The 18,491-nt window shown below is 43.8% G+C and overlaps 1 protein-coding gene across 1 annotated transcript; it reads left to right on the forward strand.

The window, feature by feature from the left end:
* Positions 1-5,958: 5,958 nt before the first annotated feature.
* Positions 5,959-17,237, forward strand: GNPNAT1 (glucosamine-phosphate N-acetyltransferase 1). The gene is made up of 6 exons (XM_040968650.1): positions 5,959-6,067; positions 12,325-12,492; positions 13,359-13,421; positions 14,545-14,672; positions 14,890-14,951; positions 15,994-17,237. The coding sequence occupies exons 2-6, from the start codon at positions 12,339-12,341 to the stop codon at positions 16,139-16,141; spliced, it is 555 nt and encodes a 184-aa protein (XP_040824584.1). The 5' UTR covers positions 5,959-6,067; positions 12,325-12,338; the 3' UTR covers positions 16,142-17,237.
* The last annotated feature ends 1,254 nt before the right edge of the window (positions 17,238-18,491 follow it).

Consider the following 18,491-nt stretch of genomic DNA (forward strand, 5'->3'; position numbering starts at 1 on the left):
CTGAAGTTAAGGCAAATCTCCCCCTGCCGGTAGCTCCTACGGCATCCAGTACTATTTCTCCATAAACTCAGTGCTCTTACACATATTTGCAGAATGCTGGTCTCCCCTGTTATTCCTGGTCCTCTGGGAACTGCAGCTGTATCTGTCTTATGCCTCTTTGTACCGTTAGGCCCTAGCATGCACAGCTTTTAGTTCAAAGCAGTCACCATCACTAAAAGAATGAGTGAGGCACGGTGCAGTGGCTCAGTGGTTAAATCCTCCCATTGCAAGCGCCGGTATCGCACGTGGTATGGGCTTGTGTTCCAGCTGCTCCACTTCCCATCCAGCTCCCTGCTTGTGGCCTGGAAAAGCAGTCAAGGACGGCCAAAAGCCTTGCGACCCTGCACCCACATGGGAGACCCAGAAGAAGCTCCTGGCTCCTGGCTTGGGTTGGCTCAGCTCCAGCTGTTGTGGCCATTTGGGGAGGGAACCAGCAACTGGAAAATCTTTCTCTCTCTCTCTCCATAAATATTATTTGTCCTTCCAATAAAAATAGTCTTTAAGACAACTAAAATAAAGAATAAAGAACAAGCGACTCTGAGTCTCTCAGGGACTTGCAACTGGAAAAAAGAAAGAAGGAAAGAATGGTGCCTGGATGGAGACTGTGTGATACCCTCAAGGAGTGCAAAGCAAAACTCCAGTCCTCAGGCAGAAATCTACGAAAACTCTCTTTGGAGGAGGACGAGAAATAAACACAGATACATTCTACTTCATTCAATTTAAGGAAACGCTGCGTGGTCGGTAAATTATTCCTTATTTTCCATTTTGCTTAGAATTTTGGCAATTTGGTATACTGATCTCAAAGCATATCAATAAGAGAAGGAAGAGATTTTGAGTCTGTTTTTCGTGTGAGCTCTGGTTGTGGTCACAGGGCAGCTCGGGACCTTTGGATCATGATGGCGCTCATGCGTGTCCTATGTCTGGTCCTGAGTGATGGCCATTATTCCCAAACTGGCCATGACTGGACAAAGCCCGTGAACAGAGTCTGATACTGAAAAGTTAAAAATGTTCCCAATCCTAACAAAGTTCCCAACTGGAGCTGAGCAGGATGCGGCAATCCTTTCTGTAAAGCAACAAAGTTGCTTCCAACACAGATTTAGAGTGAATCCCAGTTAGCACGAAGGCCCAGTGTCTAAGTTACTGATGCCAGACAAGTACAACTCTCCCCCTGTTCCTAACTCCCTTTCCTCCTACCACAGCCCTTCCGGTGTAGCTTCCTGGCAATGGCACGCATTTTCCCGGCAGTATCCTGTCCTAGTTGTGTGACCAACACTGACAAATATGTCTCTGATGAGCATTCTTGCCCAGCACTTGGCCAGCCCATCACCGTTTCCCTTTAAAACTGGGTGGTTCTGAGTGAGTGATCTCCAGGCACTGGAGTCTGGGAGTGACCTGATCCTTAGCCAGACAGGATTCGGAGACAGCACGCTCACTGGGCTGATGTCACTTTTTGCTTCCATTGTAATCACCTAACTGTGGAATCTCTTGGCCAACTGAAGAAACAACTTATTCAAAATGTTTATACACTGTAGTTTATTTCTAAGGCAACGGAAATCAAATAACTTAAAAACACAGATATTTCAAGCAAAAAAAAAATTGCAAATACATGACTAAGAAAGATTCCTATTCAAATTGTACATTTGCCCAATTACTTGAAAAAAAATCTAAAATGTTTTGAATAAATTTTTAATGCTCAAAAATTTTAAACTGCTTGTGGAGATAACATCTTACAGGCAACCTTTTCCTTTTCACTTTCCTTTTAAAAAAATATTTATTGATGTGAAAGATGAGAGAAGAGGAGGGAGAGGAGAAGATAAAGGAGGTGGACAGGGTAGAAGAGAGGAACAATATTCCTTTTTTAAAAGATTTATTTATTTGAGAGGAGGCATTGTAAAAACAAAGGCATCCCAAAAGAGAGAGAGAGAGAGAGAGAGAGAGAGAGAGCGCTCTCATCCACTAGTTCACTTCCCAAATAGCCACAACGGCCAGAACTGGGCCAGGTTGTAACCAAGAGCCAGGAGCTTCATCCAGGTCTCCCGCATGGAGCAGGGACCCAAGCATTTGGGCCATCTTCCATGTTTTCCCAGACACATTAGCACGGAGCTGAATCAGAGCCAGAACAGCTAGAACTCGAGCAGATGCGATGCCTATGTTTCAGGTGAGGGATAAACCCACTGTGCCACAATGCGTTTCCCCGCTTTATGTTCCTCACAAAGCAGACTGCTATGAGAATTATTAGAGAGTGATACTGCATTTAATAAAGTAATTACTAAATTTTACTTCTCAGTTGACAATTTCTATAATTTATTAGACTGTATGTTAATTACTTTAACGACAGAAATGATAGAAAAGGGCGGGGGGGGAGAAATAAGACACCGTTCCAATGTTGGACAGGTTGGGCTGCGAGCTATGATGACGGCATCCTAGAGCAGAAGGCGTGGTTCTGAGTCCCGACGCTCTGCTTCCGATCCAGCTCCCTGCTAATCTGCCCGGGGAAGGCAGCAGAGGATGCGCCGGCCTTGGGAGCCTGTCAGCTTCGTGTTCCTGGCTTTATAATGGACCAGTCACGGCTACTGTGGCCACTGGGAAACGAACCACTGAATGGAAGCTTCTCTCATTTCTCCTCTCCTCTCTTTCCCTGCCATTCTGTCTTTCAAATAAATAAACATAATTTTTTAAAAGATAAGACACCCAATTTTCCGTAAACCTCAATCCTTCTCATCCTGATCAATCATGTAATCATTATTAAAAATAAATAAAATGAATTATAAAAAAAGGTAAGACATGATTTGTAATAATTATAGATGTGAGACTAGGATATACAAAACAAACATACAGTGAGAAAAAGCAATCTCTTTAGCAAATATTAGTGAGGATGTGGAGAAACAGACAGAATGTCTTAATAGGTTAGTTGAAAAAAAGTTGGATGGGCCCCATGCGGTAGCCTAGCAGCTTAAGTCCTCACCTTGCATGTGCAGGGATCCCATTTGGGTACCAGTTCTAATTCCAGCTGTTCAGGTCCGTGCAATAGATGTGGGGGACATGAAGGGGTGAAGAGTGTTGTTCCATTGCAGGCAGGGCCGCAAGGAATTTCCCACTGTTTGGCAGGGCCCGCCCCGCAGACGTCTCTACAACCACCTGAATGCAACTCCACCTTTTGCATGGACACCGGACCACCCTGCGGAAGCATTTTAATCCATGCAGGCATTTGTTTGCTACTGTGAGGCTGGCCTTTTGCTCAGTGTGAGCTTGGAGGTAGCGTCTTAGAAAAGGGCCCTCTATTATTCCTACTGTCTTGGCTGTCCCCATTGAGCCTATGCTAATCAAGGGATCTAGATTTAGGCTTTCATTCTTTCCTCATTCTTTAGATTCCCCTTTTCTTTGTGATACAAGATTGAGTTGTAGGATAAGAATTGTAGCAAGTACTTCTATTGTTTCTAGGTAAAATTATGGCAGAATTATTCTTAGAAATTCCCAACTTGACCCTGACGTAAAAAGTCTGAGCCAGAGTTTGACTGATTTTGTATAAATAAAGTGGACAGCTTTCCCCCATGGTCCATTATGATCATGAAATCCTAGTGGTCCATCTTTCTTTCCTCTTTACGCCTCATCCATGCACCCTTCTCGAGTTCTGAACTCAGCTGGAGCTGGACTCTGGCACCCAACAGCCCGGCTTCCCATCCAGCTCCCTGCTTGTGGCCTGGGAAAGCAGTCAAGGATGGTCCAAAGCCTTGGGACCCTGCACCCATGTAGGAGACCCGGAAGAGGCTCCAGGCGCCTGGCTGATCCGAGATCAGCACAGCTCCAGATGTTGTGGCCACTTGGGGAGTGAGTCAACATACAGAAGATCTTCCTCTCTGTCTCTTCTCCTCTCTGTATATCTGACTTTCCAATAAAAATAAATAAATCTTTTTTTTTTTAAGTTGGAGAGGGAAAATTGAGACTATCTATCAAACTTTTTTGTTAAGATGCAGATATAAAAGCTATATTAGCATTTTATCAGAGCTACTTTTGGTTTTTTTTAATGATAACTTCCAAATATGTACAAAGCAAGTAAAACATACCTTCATGCATTTCCAAGCCAGAGTCACAGTCTTCCTTCCTTGGACTATCAACAGAGTTATAAAGTTCACTTCTGCACATCTCCCAGAATGTAACCCAAAATGCCACCTCAGAGAAGCCCTCTATGACATCCTAATTAAAACTCTAGCTCAACACTATCTAGCCTTTTCCTTTCTGATTTTGCACTAGAACATTTCTCATCTTCTAACATACAGGGAGACTTGAAAAAAAAAGTTAATGGAAAACGGAATTAAGAGATAAACATTTTGGTGCAGAAAATGTTAAAATCTAGGTATATGTGCAGTTGACAATAAGTTCATGCAAGTACATTTTACCAAACCCTGCATGGATCACAAGATTTTGTGCCCAAATACTTATTTTTTAATGTTATAACTCCTATTATGATTTTGAAAAGAACATATTTCTTGGGACAGGGGTGTACCCTCGTGCTTGAGCCTCGTATGTCCGACACTGCAATCCCCGAGTTCTATCCCCGCCCCGACTCCCGATGCCAGCTTCCTGCCAGCAGAAGCCCTTGCAGGTGGCAGGTGGCAGGCGGTGGGCGGACCAGCTGGATCTCTGACACCCACATGGGAAACCGGGACTGAATTTCTCGCATCTAAGCTTTTGCCTTGGTCTTTAATGAACCAAGGGAAAGGAGTGCCTTCTCTCTGCCTCTTAAAAACAAAAGATTTTTATTACTTTTAACAAAAGATTTTTAAAAGGGAATGCGGCTGTTGTAGCTAGCGTGCTGGTTAAGATGTGCACACCCCATGCTGGAATGGTCTGGGTCAACACTTGCAACTGGCTCCTGACACACAGGATCCTTCACTGGGTTCCTGCATCCTGGACTGTTCCTGGCTCCTGGTTTCCGCCTGGACCTACCCTGGCAGTAAAGCATTTAAAGGAAGTGAACCAGAGGATGGGAGTTAGCACCTCTCTTCCAAACAAATAAATAAAAATTAAGAACAGGATACTTCTGCTGAGCACAATGGTTCAATGGCCAAAATCTTCACCTTGCAAGCACCGTTATCCCATATGGGTGCTGGTTCGTGTCCCAGCAGCTCCACTTCCCTTCCAGCTCCCTGCTTGAGGCCTGGGAAAGCAGTGGAGGACGGCCCAAAGCCTTGGGACCCTGCACCTGCGTGGGAGACCAAGAAGCTCCTGGCTTCAGAATGGTTTAGCTCCCGCCATTGCGGCCACTTGGGGAGCGAACCAGCCGAGAGATCTTTCTGCTTCTCCTCTTTGTAAATCTGCCTTTCCAATTTAAAACAAATTCATAGGACATCTTAACAACTTCACAACTGTAAAACGACACAAGCTCCTGGTCACCGGGCTCTCTCTCGCAACCACTGTTTCCTGATTTGTTTCCTGGGCCCAGTAAAGGGGTGCCCAGACAAGTCATTCACCAACAAATGTCTCCCCGGCGGCAAGATCGCTGCAGCTGAGAACCCCCGGGCCTGAACCGAGGCCTGTCCCCCCAATTCCGGGGTCCCGACCGCAGCAGCCAGACCTGTGGCGCTCAGGGGCGGCCGGGGAGGCGCCCTCCATCAAGGGACCGGGCCGCGCCGGTCACCACTTACACGCCGCCGGGCCGACTCACACTGACGTCGGAGATGACACAGCGGCTGGGTGACCGGGGCCGCTGCGAGCTGAGCCTTCCGGCGCCGGCCGCTCCGCCCCGGGCGCTGACGCAGCCAAGGCCCGCCCGGTCCCGCCCCTCACGCCGCGAGCCCCCCGCGCCTCCGTCTGCGCCCCGACGCGCGCCGCGCTGCGTGAGGAGGCCGGGGCGGGCTGGAGGCGTTGGCGCCTGCCACGTTGAGGCCGGGCTTCCCGGCCGTGGCGCGGGTGGCGGAGGAGGAGGTGGGGCTGGCTCTAAAGCCGGATCCGGATCCGGTACAGCGTTCTTCGGCGAGTGAGAGTCCGCTGTGCCCGGAGAGGAGCGCCGACCGCGGGGCGTCCGCTGGTGAGGAGGGGCCGGGGCCGACGTCTGGTGGGCCTTGGCGCGAGGGGCCATCAAACAGGTGCCTGCTGCCCGGAGGGAGGCGGACTAGGCTCCGGCCGGGTTCTGTCGGAGCCGCCTGGCTGCACCCGGGGCCGGGCCGGTGAGCGCGGCTGCGAGGAAGTTGAACGGACCTGGCGCCTGGAGAGGAGGTGAAGGGTGCTTACCGGGGGTCCTGGCTGACTTTGCTCCCAGGCTTTGGCGTGCGGGATCGGCCCGTTTGCCTGTGCCTCGGACCCCCTCGCCCATCCTCTCCGGGGCACACCCACGGTGGCCAGGAGCCACTGGCCACTCACTCCTGTGTCCACCCTGGAGGTTGCCTCTGGCCCTGGGGACGGAGGGCTAGCCTTTGTCTCTTGCTGGGGTTCTGGCCTTAGAAATACCCAGTGCTGTGGCTCCTGTCGCAACAGCAGACCTTTATGTAAGCTGAATGAAATATGTCGTGCAAGATTGAATGAGCCACGATGGGATTCGTTTTGTTGGGGGGTAACCGTTCCTGAACGAATCTTAGAGTGGGTCTAATGAAATCCCGTGGGTTTATTTAAGCAAGGTTCGCTGAGCTACCTCTCCGATACAAAGCATATAATGGTGTAAAAACTGACCCCTGTGGAGTGTGGTGTGGTAGACCTCAAGGGGCGAACGAGGATTCTGGTCCTGATCCATTCATCGCCTTTGTAACTTTGGGGGCAAGTATTGTTCAGCTCTCTGTGTTGCACCATCCTAATCAGCAGTGACAATTTGGATTGCAAGGATTAACTGTGAAAGAAAGTACTTTAGGATATTCGTGCAGTGGCACTATTGAATAAATATGGCAGGGCCTGTTACAGTCAATGGGAAGGAACTGTTTGGGTTCAGAATGACGTCAGGTTGTTAAGAAAATGTGTTACAGACCAACCCTAACATAACCCTCAGGCTGAGCCCCTCCTGCCGCGTGCCCTGTGTGCTGCCACTGCCTCTAAAACATAAATAATAGAGCAGTGTAAACTTGTCTGTAGATTATGTCTGAATATTTTGCAGGTGGACTTTAAAAACTCTCCATGTGTTTCCTACTTGTTGCTCTCAATGGGCTTTTTTCCCTAGTAGCGTCTTCTGCGTTTGTATTCTAACATGCTATAGAGACTGGGAAACCAAGTTTGCTGAAATTATATCTAAAACGGAGTGAAAAACCTTATGTGATACTATGGGATTACTTGGGGCAGTTTGGGATTCTAACTTCATTGGGGTTTTGAAATGTGATCTCCAGGTAAGTTTTAATCAATCATTCACTAGGCTTTTATTGGCTTAGGGTTGGGCATTTATGGGTCTTATAAAGCATGCCAATTTCAGTGCAATGGAAAGTGCTCTTGGATAAAGAGGGCTAAGGTTTACTTTTTAAGATTTTGTTTATTAGTTAAAGATTTATTTTATTTTTATTGGAAAGGCAGATTTACACAGCAGAGACAGAGAGAAAGATCTTCCATCTGTTGGTTCACTCCCAGTGGCGACAAAGCCTGAGTTGGGTCAATCTGAAGCCAGGAGTTTCTCCCACTTGGGTGTAGCACCCCAAGGCTTTGGGCCATCCTCCATTGCTTTTCCAGACACCATTTATCAGGGAGCTGGCTCAGAAGTAGAGCAGCCAGGATGGGAAGCAGGGCCTGCATGGGATGTTTTACCCACAGTGCCACAGCACCAGCCCTAAGATTTACTTTTTATAATCAGAAACATTTAAGTTAGTTGATAATGATAACAAGATTTGGCTCCGTTTGCCATTGTCTGGAGGCACCTTGGGAGGCAAGTACCTCTGCGAACCTGTTGCCGATTTGGCTCTTTTCTGAAATCCTTGGATTTTGATGTTAAGATTGCATCTTGCTGCAGCTTGCCTGGCATGGCCACCAGCAGGTTTACTGTTTGAGGATGGAGTGACGAAGTGAGCCGTAAGCATGGCCTTGTGATACAGTTCATAAGTTTTTATAGTAATTCTCCATTGCCTGGCCACTGAATTCTGATTTCTACCAGCATGTTCTTTTAAATATATTTTGACTAATGTTAAATTTTCATTTTCCAAAGTATTGCTTGACTAAATGTTTAATCTGGTACACAACATCTGCATGAATGTAGCTTCAGATAGGAGTGTGGCACCTGAAGTCCAGCTGCCTCAGGCACTGGCAGTAGATGTGGGGTAACTCAGAATTACAGTCCAGGGCTCCATGGGCAGCATTATGGTGTAGCAGGGAACGCTGCCTGCAATGCCAGCATCCCTTACAGAGGCAGGTTTGAGTCTGCTGCTGTTCCCCTTCCAACACAGCTCCCTGCTCATGGCTGGGGAACCAATGGAGGATGGCCCAAGCATTTGGCCTCCGGTGTGAAACCTGGTAGAAGCTCCTGGCTTTTGCTAGGCCCAGCCCCAACCATTGCAGCTGTTTGGGGAGCAAACCACTGGATAGAAAATCTGTCTCCCTTCCTGTAACTCTTTCAAATCAATAAGTCTTTAAACATTTTTTTTTTTAATTAGTGAAAATTTCACGACAGTGGCAGCAGAGTGTTAAACCAAGGAAGGGACCTTCACACTGTCTAGCATCAGCTGGCCTCGTCACGTTTGGAATGTTCACTCTGTTCCCTCTTAAGTTACTGCTGCTTCCTTGGCTGTGATATGGGATAACGATGGTGCATCTTTCAGTGCATTTTTAAGAGTTAACAGATGTTGGGCCCGGCGGCGTGGCCTAGCGGCTAAAAGTCCTCACCTTGAATGCGCCGGGATCCCATATGGGCACTGGTTCTAATCCCGGCAGCTCCACTTCCCATCCAGCTCCCTGCTTGTGGCCTGGGAAAGCAGTCGAGGACGGCCCAAAGCCTTGGGACCCTGCACCCATGTGGGATACCCGGAAGAGGTTCCTGGATCCCGGCTTCGGATTGGCACAATACCAGCCGTTGCGCTCACTTGGGGAGTGAATCATCGGACGAAGATCTTCCTGTCTTTCCTCCTCTCTGTATATCTGACTTTGTAATAAAAAAAATTTTTTAAAAAAGAGTTAACAGATGTAAAATAATAAATACTAGCCAGCCTTATTTATTGTTTAGCGGCATGCATAGAACATCTGCTGTATCTGATTACCTGGCTGTGTCGTTTTCTAAATTCAAGCAACCACAAAGGAAAAAGGAATCTATTGACCTTTAAGCTTTGCTAGTTAGTATTCATCCAAGTATTGTTTAGTATTTACATATTTAACAGTTTGCTTCACTCTTAAAATTATGCTAAATACTTAAGTTTTCTAATACATTCATGTTTCTGCACGTAGTGTACATTTTCAGACATTTACATTACGTACCAGAGAACACTGCTGTCCACCTCCCCCTGGAGAGTATGCACGGAAGCCTCAGGGGTCCAGTTACCTGGGACACACGCTGAAATGCATGCATCAAAATTAACCCTTTAACTTTCAAATTTGTTTAAATTGACATGAATGGTTATTTTAATCATCACAACTTATAGCCTTTCTCACTATTTTTAGAACTAGATATAATGTATATTGCATAGTTTTATCTGAAAACTACTTTTTTATTTGTCGAAGGATGCTAACTTTTGGTATAACATAAACACAATAGACACCCTGTCATTCTTTGTGTTTGTGTGTGTGTCTGTGTGTGTGTGGTTCTTTCTTTTTTTTTTTTTATTTTTCTTTTTTCAAAGATTTATTTTTATTATTTTTTTATTGGAAAGGCGGATGTACAGAGAGGAGAAGAGACAGAGAGGAAGATCTTCCATCCGATGATTCACTCCCCAAGTGAGCGCAACGGCTGGTGCTATGCCGATCCGAAGCCAGGAGCCTGTTCCGGGTCTCCCACGCGGGTGCAGGTTCCCAAAGCTTTGGGCCATCCTCGACTGCTTTCCCAGGCCACAGGCAGGGAGCTGGAAGGGAAGCGGGGCTGTCGGGATTAGAACCGGCGCCCATATGGGATCCCGGGCGTGCAAGGCGAGGACCTTTAACCACTTGCGCCACCGCGCCGGGCCCCACTTTTGTATTTATTGATAACTAGACTACATCTTAGTGAGCACCTTCAGTGTTGCGGGCATTAACCGCCTACTTCTGCCAGAAACGTCATCTCCCTTTTATAAGTGAGTCTAAGACCTGAATTACCTTCTCTCATTTCATTGAGTTGATACTTGAACAGCCAGCCTCCCAAACTCAGGCTTTTTCCTTGCCTGGGTTTAAATTCCAGCTCTGCGAGTTCTGTGGCCTTGGTAAATCACCTAGCATTCCCAGTGCCTCTGTGAAGTTGCGATGATAATAACCACCCCTGTGCTGTCACTTACTGAAGTGAATGAATGGGTGAAGTGAATGAATTAGTAACGTGTCAAGTTGTTTCATCAGCGCCGGACACACAGCCAGCGCTGAACACGTGGTAACTTCTGCAGGAAGCCATGCTGCCTTCCCAAAGCCTGTGCTGTACTGCACCGTACCTATGTAGTCACACAGGCAGAAATGCAATCCACCTTTAAAATGGACAGCTTTTGCTTTTTAAAAGCATACTGTGATTTGTGAAATAGAGAACATTTGGGAGTTATTGGGAAAATTATTGTCACTGAAATATTTTTTCACATGCATAAGATAGAAGTGAAAGTAGGAGTCTCTTTTAGTCTAATTATTAGGAAGACCTTGTTTCTTCTGACAACTCTGAACTCACAGCAGTGCTGCCAGTCCAGCTTATGCTTTGTAAAACTTCTTCATCCCTCCTAGCGTATGTGAATCTTACTTTATTAGAGCAGTACACCCATTTCTGAGTGTCCAAATCAGGGGGAAATCAGGTGTTCGGCCCAGCAGTAAAGAGTCCATTGTGGAGGACCTGGGCTTGAGTGTTGGCCCCAGCTCATTTCTGCAGCTTCCTGCCAGCATGGGCCTCGCCAGGCAGTGGCAGTAGCTGCCACCATCACCTGCCTGGGAGACCAGGATTGAGTCCTGGTGTGCTCCAGGGAGTGGAGGCGTTAGGGGAGGGGTCGATATTGTGGGCATTTGGGGATGGAACCATCTGTTGAGAGTTCACTTTATTTATCACATAAGTATCCTGTAAAGACATGATGGAAAATGCCATAATTGATCATTTTGTAAAAGTATGAAAGACACTGGCTATTGTTATTGTTCTTTTCTTTATTTTATATTTGAAGGACAGAGAGGAGACAGAGACTTTCCATCTGCTGGTTCAGCGTCCAGATGCCGGCAGCAGTCAAGGCCAGGCCGGACTGAAGCCCGGAGGCTGGAGCTCAGGCCTGGTCTCCCATGTGGCTGGCAGAGCCCCGGGCGCTGGAGCCATCACCTCATGCCTCCCAGTGTGCACACCAGCATAAAGCTGCAGGGAAACAGGGCCTGGACTTGAACCTATGTGTGCACTTCAAATGACACCTTGCACCAAATACTGGCTATCCTTAAACTGCTTGGGTTGAGTCAAGAAATTTGTTATAAAAGCAGAATCCAGAGACTCTTGGTTTGTATCTGTTGTAGCTACTGTCAACTATTACTGGGAATGCAGAGAGCAATTTGAGCTACGTGATCAATTATTTCTCCTCATAGTAGAAGGAAAAAAAAGTTGTATAACCAGTAAGTTTGTGTCAAAACTAATAAACGATTCTTAGTCCAATTTTAAAAATCCAAGCATGCAGTGTAAAAAATTTGGAACCTCAGGAGCAGTCAAGCTATTCGGCACTACTCCAGTGACGCCAGGCCAGTTCTTGCGGCTAGCAGGACCAGCACTGTTCAGTGAGTTAACCCGCTGCCTGTGACAAGGGCACCGCCTTGAATGCCAGTTCTCCTCTGGGCTGCTCCACTTCTGAGGCAGCTCCCTGCTCATGTGCCTGGGAAAGCAGCTCGGGCTGACCAGAGCACTCTACCTGCCATCCCTGTGGGAGGCCAATCCATCACAGCCATTTGGGGAGTGAACCAGCAGATGGAAAATTTCTCTGGCTCTCCTATCTCTCTAACTGCATCTGTCCAATAAATAAATTTTTTAAAGATAACCTGCTAATAATATGGAGTTTAAAAGCTTAAATTTGTCAGTCACTTATTTAGTACATTTTGTTTCTGACAGCTAGCCTGGTTTCTCTATGTATCTAGCTGTAGAATTTGACAGGCTAAAGTGGAATGGCTTACATATTTGCAAAAGAATCTTTCCCAGTGGCATTCATATTAACAAAATAATCTCACTGTAGTTTTCTTGGGTGAAATGCCTTAACATTTAACATTTTATTATAGATCTAACTGGAACGATGAAACCTGATGAAACCCCCATGTTTGACCCTCGTCTGCTCAGGGAGGTGGACTGGAGCCAGAACACGGCTACGTTTTCTCCAGCCATCTCTCCCACACATCCTGGAGAAGGCTTGGTGCTGAGGCCTCTGTGCACGGCTGACTTAAACAGAGGTATGGACTTACCTGCTTACACATCCTGATGAGGATTGTAATTAGCCCTCTTATTTTCTCCATAAACATTATAATGTTAGTAACTTTAAAAAAAGTAATGTTCCTGGAGAGACAACGAAAAAGTATTACTGACTTTTGATTTTGTTTATAATTTTTAAATGTCAGGGACAGTTCAACTGTCAGTGTGTCATGGCTAAGTCCAAATATTACTGTGAAGCAAGTCAAATACAGCACTGCTGCTTCCTAATTCAGTCAAAAAATAAACAGATGACATTACCATGCATGACAACACACAGGGAAGGACCTTCTCTAAGAAGCCAGATGCAAGACGAGGGGAGAAATCATTTCCCTTGGATACAATGCAAGGGTTGTATGTGTGTTATACACATACACACACACACAATTAAAACATGTAGGCCCTCCAAAATAATTTTCTTAAACTTTGGTAATTACCAAAGTGAATTTTTTCTTTAGTATAATATCTGAAGACATTAATTTTAATGTAAGTATTAATTAGATAAGTATTCTACAGATAAGACTGTAAAAAGTGTTAATATTACATTGGTTTATAGATATTATACATGCTCATATTAAGATTCTGGGCACTTAAGACACACCAAATTATCCCTTCCATTGAACTTATACTAAAAAGTTTAAGTTCTGGATCTGCAAATATTGGATATAAATGTGTGGCACTGTTTCAGAAATCTTATGCCCAAATGATTGGCATAATTGTTTATTATGTGATGAATAAATAATCACTTATTATGGAAGGTTTTGAGAAAGTAGCTGCCTGCCAGCTTAACCTTGCTTCTTTTCATCTGCTTTTTGCTCCTCGTGACTTGAAATCTGTTTTTCAAACTCAGGTTTTTTTAAGGTCCTGGGCCAGCTGACAGAGACTGGAGTTATCAACCCGGAACAGTTTATGAGTAAGTATGTTACCTCATTCTTCTCCAAAGAAAAGAAAGGGAAACAAGCTTTTGTTGAGAGCTCTGTCTAGTGCCGATTTCTATTTAAATAGTTGGAAGCTATTAAAATAGCAAATTAGGTATTCTCTTACTTAAATGTTTAATGTGGTCAAGTTTTTCTAGAATCCCTAAGCAGCAATCACTTTAACAAAATACCTAAATTTAGATAATTATCATAACATAAGCCCTAGGAGGAGCTTTAGAGATTTCTTTTAATGTAGTATTTACTTCCATGTGGGTAAGTTATTCACCAAATAAAAATGTAACAGCACATGCTCTTATCGCAGTGTTTTCTAAGATTTAATTTTTATTTATTTAAAAGGAAGAGTTGCAGGGAGATGTAGAGAGATGTCTTCCATCCCCTGGTTCACTCTTCCACAGATGGCTGCAACTGCTGGAACTAAGCCGATCCAAAGCCAGGAGCTTCTTCCACTTCTCCCGCTTGTATGCAAAGAGCTGGATGGGAAGTGGAGTGGCTGAACTGGAACCAGTGCACCGCAGCCAGTATCCTACTATACCCTCTATACCTCCAGCGCTGGCCACCGGCTGGCCACCGAGTGCTTCTCAATCTAATTGGTGTTGATTGTTGATGTTCTAGTTACTTGGTCATCTTTAATGCAATTCTTTAGAAATATAAAGTAGGGCCCAGCACATTGCCTCACTGGATAAATCCTTGCCTTGCACATACCAGGATCCCATAAGGTTGCCAGTTTGTATCCTAGATGCTCCACTTCCCATCCAGCTCCCTGCTTGTGGCCTGGGAAAGCAGTAGAGGACAGCCTAAGGCCTTGAGACCTTATTCCTGTGTGGGAGACTCAGAAGCAGCTCTTGGCTCCTGGCTTCAAATTAGCTCAGTTCTGGCCATTGCAGCCACTTGGGGAATGAACTGGCGGATGGAAGCTCTTTGTCTTGGTCCCTCTCTCTGTAAATCTACCTTTCCAATAAAAATTTAAAAAAAAATTTTTTAAAGTAAATCACTATTGTAAAATAGCCTTATTCAATAATTAAGCCAACCAATCCTAGTATTTTTCTGAGACCTTATAGAATTGACTACTTATAACATTTTGTTTTCCAACTTCTACAGAATCTTTTGAGCATATGAAGAAATCTGGGGATTATTATGTTACAGTTGTAGAAGATGTGACACTAGGACAGATTGTTGCTACGGCAACCCTGATAATAGAACATAAATTCATCCATTCCTGTGCTAAGGTATGTGCTCACATTAATGTTTGAGTAGAAAACACAGGTCTTTTTCTCTCTCACACAAAATTGTCTTTGAATGTCCATTATTCGGTGTTAGATAATGTGCAATCTTAGATTGGGGGGGTGAAATTATGTTTTGCATTTTTGGTTTCTGTGAAGTTTGTGTCCATGTGTTAGCTAAGAACAGATGCTCTAGTGCTTTTCTGACTGTAACTGTTTCCAGAGAGGAAGAGTGGAAGATGTCGTGGTCAGTGACGAGTGCAGGGGGAAGCAGCTCGGCAAACTGTAAGTAAGCAGGGAACCTGGACAAGTGCTCTTTGAGTTGCTTGTCAACAAACTTGTTGAAATGGAATCCCTTCTTGCTGTACAGTCGACTGAATTTAGTGAAAAGCAAAGTATTATACTACTGTTACCTCATAGTTTGAAACTTACATACTTGTTTATCAACACTACCATCTTTTATGTTTTAACAGAAGTATTCTCATTTTAAGCAGGAAAGGAGTTTTGGGTGAGTCAGGTGATTTGCCCATTTATCAAAGGAAATGTTTACCTAGTAGAGAATATTCTGTGACATCAGGCTTGTGTTAGAAATATATTTTAAAACACTCTTCCTGTACAAAGGGGCTTCAAAAAGTTGTGTACAAATCGAATCAACAGTCCCAGCTGCTTTTGATTGCTGCTAGCATGCACAGTAGGAGGCAGCAGTGGTGGTCCCTAGGGCTCCCCACAGGCGACAGTCTCAGCTGCTGGCTTTGGCCATGGCCAGTCACCTGGGGGATGAAACAGCAAGAGCAGAGCACCTCTCTCTGCTTTTCAAATAAAATGAAAATACATGACTAGAATTAAAAGATAATGTGAATTTTCATTAACTTTGGACTCTTTGAAGAATCTGTAAAGAGGTATACATCTTTGCTGTTGTGTACTCAGACCAACATTGGATTGGTACTTTCACAAATACTGAAATTCAAAATTGACAATATGGCAATAGGGGAGTGTTGCCTACTTACTCCCAGGTATCTCAATGCATGTAGAAGACCTCTTATAGAATAATCCTGGCAATATTTTCAGAAAGGTTGACAATGCCTAATGTTAATATCAACCTACTTTTCAAAAAGGATTTAGGGTGATTACTAGTTGTAATATTGCTGAGTTCAATTACTGGGTTAAGTATATTTGAAACTAAATAAAAACGTTCTACTGATTTAAGTCTTTACCAACTATGATCTAAAAAGTATTTCTGATAAAGATTGAAGTTGCATATTATTAATGTTGATAATAAAATATAATAAGTGCTATTTTTCCACTTCCACTCCCTTTTAAATTTCAGGTTATTATCAACCCTAACTTTGCTAAGCAAGAAATTAAACTGTTATAAGATTACCCTTGAATGTCTACCACAAAATGTTGGTTTCTATAAGAAGTTTGGATATGCAGTATCTGAAGAGAACTACATGTATCGGAGGTTTCTGAAGTAAAAATGTTGTGAGGCTGTACTCTTCAGAGAGAAAACGTTGTTGCTGCAACCCAATGACCTCCACAAACACGGGACTGAAACAGGATCTTAATACAAGTATAATGACATTTAGAGCATTACTTGGGGCTTGTGGGCATACTGAGTTTAGATTACAAATGAACATTACAAAGGGGATGATTTTTAACCAAAAGAATATATTTTTAACTTGAATCTTTTCTTGCATTGTATTTTTCTAAAGTCTGGCTTCATTTCTTAGTCAATATGATAATAAGTTAAATGTCTGTTATCTGTACTGCTCATTTTCAAAAAAGCTTGTGTCGGGGCTGGCCAGTGCTGTGCTGCACTGGGCTAGGCTGCTGCTCAGGAAGCCAGACTGGAATGCTCCACTTCCAGTCTCGTTTTCTGACAGTGCAGCTGGGAAGATGGGAAAAGACATCCAACTACTTGCTTCCCTCCACTCTCGTGGGAGACCAGGAAGCAGACTGAAATTAAAAGAATTTATATGTATATAGAACATACACAAAGTCATAAAGTTTTGTTTCAGAGAAACAAGTATAATCTAAGTGTATTTGGGGTTATGTAATTTCCCACATATTAATTACTTGAAGTTAGATAACTTAGTTATACCTGTAATACATCCAATATTTCTTGGTCCACATACTGGCAACAACACTGAAATCTGACTGGCCTTTTAAAATAACTTAAATGTTGTACTAAAAGTTTATATTCTATGTACTCAAGGTACCATTCTGTGAAATGTAATTATTACAGATAATTCAGAATATAGTGGGGCACTTGAGGTTCAATAACTTAGCAAATCTTGGCATGTGTTAGAAATAACCTTATACCTGAAACCTGTCTTCTAAGATTATCAAAAATATTTACAATTGAGTGGAATATTTCAAAATGTATAGCATTGTATTTGCCACATCCTTAAGATACTGGTGGATGTTACTCTAATTTTTTGTGTGCTGCAATCCTGCTCATTATCCTGTTTTAATTTTATTTAAATTATTTCTTCCAAGTTGAAGAATTCTGTACTTAATTATTCTGATCTTCTGCATTCCATGTCCATTAAATCTGTTCATCTGATGGTATTTTGTGAAAATCCTGTCTGCTTCTTGAATATTCAATTCAACAACTAGCCTTAAAATTTTGGTTTTGTGTCTTTTAAGATGAACTTGGAAAGTGAAAACCACTGGGTTTTGCAGCTCCCTGTGTGCAGTCTCAGAAACTGGCTTCACCCATAGAGGGCGCACTGATCTGCTAATGGACAGGCCATTTGACACGTTTCTAGCGAAAGCAACAAACTTGTCCTGTCTTTTCAGATGACAATAAATCCTGGTAAACAAAAGCTTGTTTAAAATAAATCCAGGACGCTGGAATTGTGGTTAGTGACTGCATAAGAGCAGTGCCTGATTTTGAGTTCGAGCTTATTTCACTTTCAATCTGACCTCCTGCTGACGTCACCTGGGAGGCAGAGGAGGATGCCCAAGTCCCTGCGCCCCTGCCACGCTCTGGAACACTGATTGGACTGTGTTTCTGACTTTGACCCCAGTGCAGCCCTGGCTGCTGTGGTTATTTGGGGAGTGAACTAGCATCAAATAAAACAGAGGATCCTAATAAAAGGCAAGATTCAATGCTTTATTACATTACTTACATTGAACCATATAAAGTAAAAAATCTACAGTGTTGATATTTCAGTTAATCCCTTTCAATAGTGTTAAGGTTTAAGGTCTTAGATTGCCTCTGTAAAGCTACTAGATAAAGTAACATAAAATTGTGTCTTCCTAGAGGAAGAATACTAATTTTTATTTAGCTTTGGTTAACCAAAGTAGGTTTATGACTTTTTAGAGCCATACTGCAAGCTTGAATATGAAAAAAGCTGCATCAAACACTGAAAATACCAGCTACTTTACCCTTGCTAGTTTACTTAAGGTGCAATGAACTGACATCTTTTATTGTGTCCCATATGCTTCATCTATTTCATTGACATAAGATGTTTAAGATATGTTGTAATCTCTCTGAAATCTGGTTGCATTGTTTGATCAACAGCTTATCAGTCAACCATATTTTGCCTTTTTAAACAAGTTGGAAGCTGTCTGGATAATGTGTCCTTCAGCCACAAAGTCTCTCTCAACTGCAGACCTGCTCAGCTCTCTTTAAAAGCATCCCTCTGCTGGAATTTGGAGCTTGCATGGCTTACTGACTATAATCTCAGCACGCTGTATTTGGAGGACACTCTGAAAATGATTCAAATACCCGGTGTTCATTTATTCTATACTTACCCAGCAGGTGACAATCAATCTAAGAAAAGTACTGAGGCATAAGCAGTATGAGTGAGCTTTGCA

This window comes from Ochotona curzoniae, unplaced genomic scaffold, assembly GCF_017591425.1.
Source record: "Ochotona curzoniae isolate NIBS_2020 unplaced genomic scaffold, NIBS_Ocur_1.0 scaffold_4701, whole genome shotgun sequence".
In the NCBI taxonomy this organism is placed as follows: domain Eukaryota; kingdom Metazoa; phylum Chordata; class Mammalia; order Lagomorpha; family Ochotonidae; genus Ochotona; species Ochotona curzoniae.

Excerpts from the sequence above, each read along its gene's own strand:
- GNPNAT1 (XM_040968650.1), top strand. The coding sequence starts at position 12,339 with ATGAAACCTGATGAAACCCCCATGTTTGACCCTCGTCTGCTCAGGGAG. Across the intron at positions 12,493-13,358 it reads CACGGCTGACTTAAACAGAG|GTTTTTTTAAGGTCCTGGGC; the intron begins GTATGGACTTAC and ends TTTCAAACTCAG. Across the intron at positions 14,952-15,993 it reads GGGAAGCAGCTCGGCAAACT|GTTATTATCAACCCTAACTT; the intron begins GTAAGTAAGCAG and ends TTTAAATTTCAG.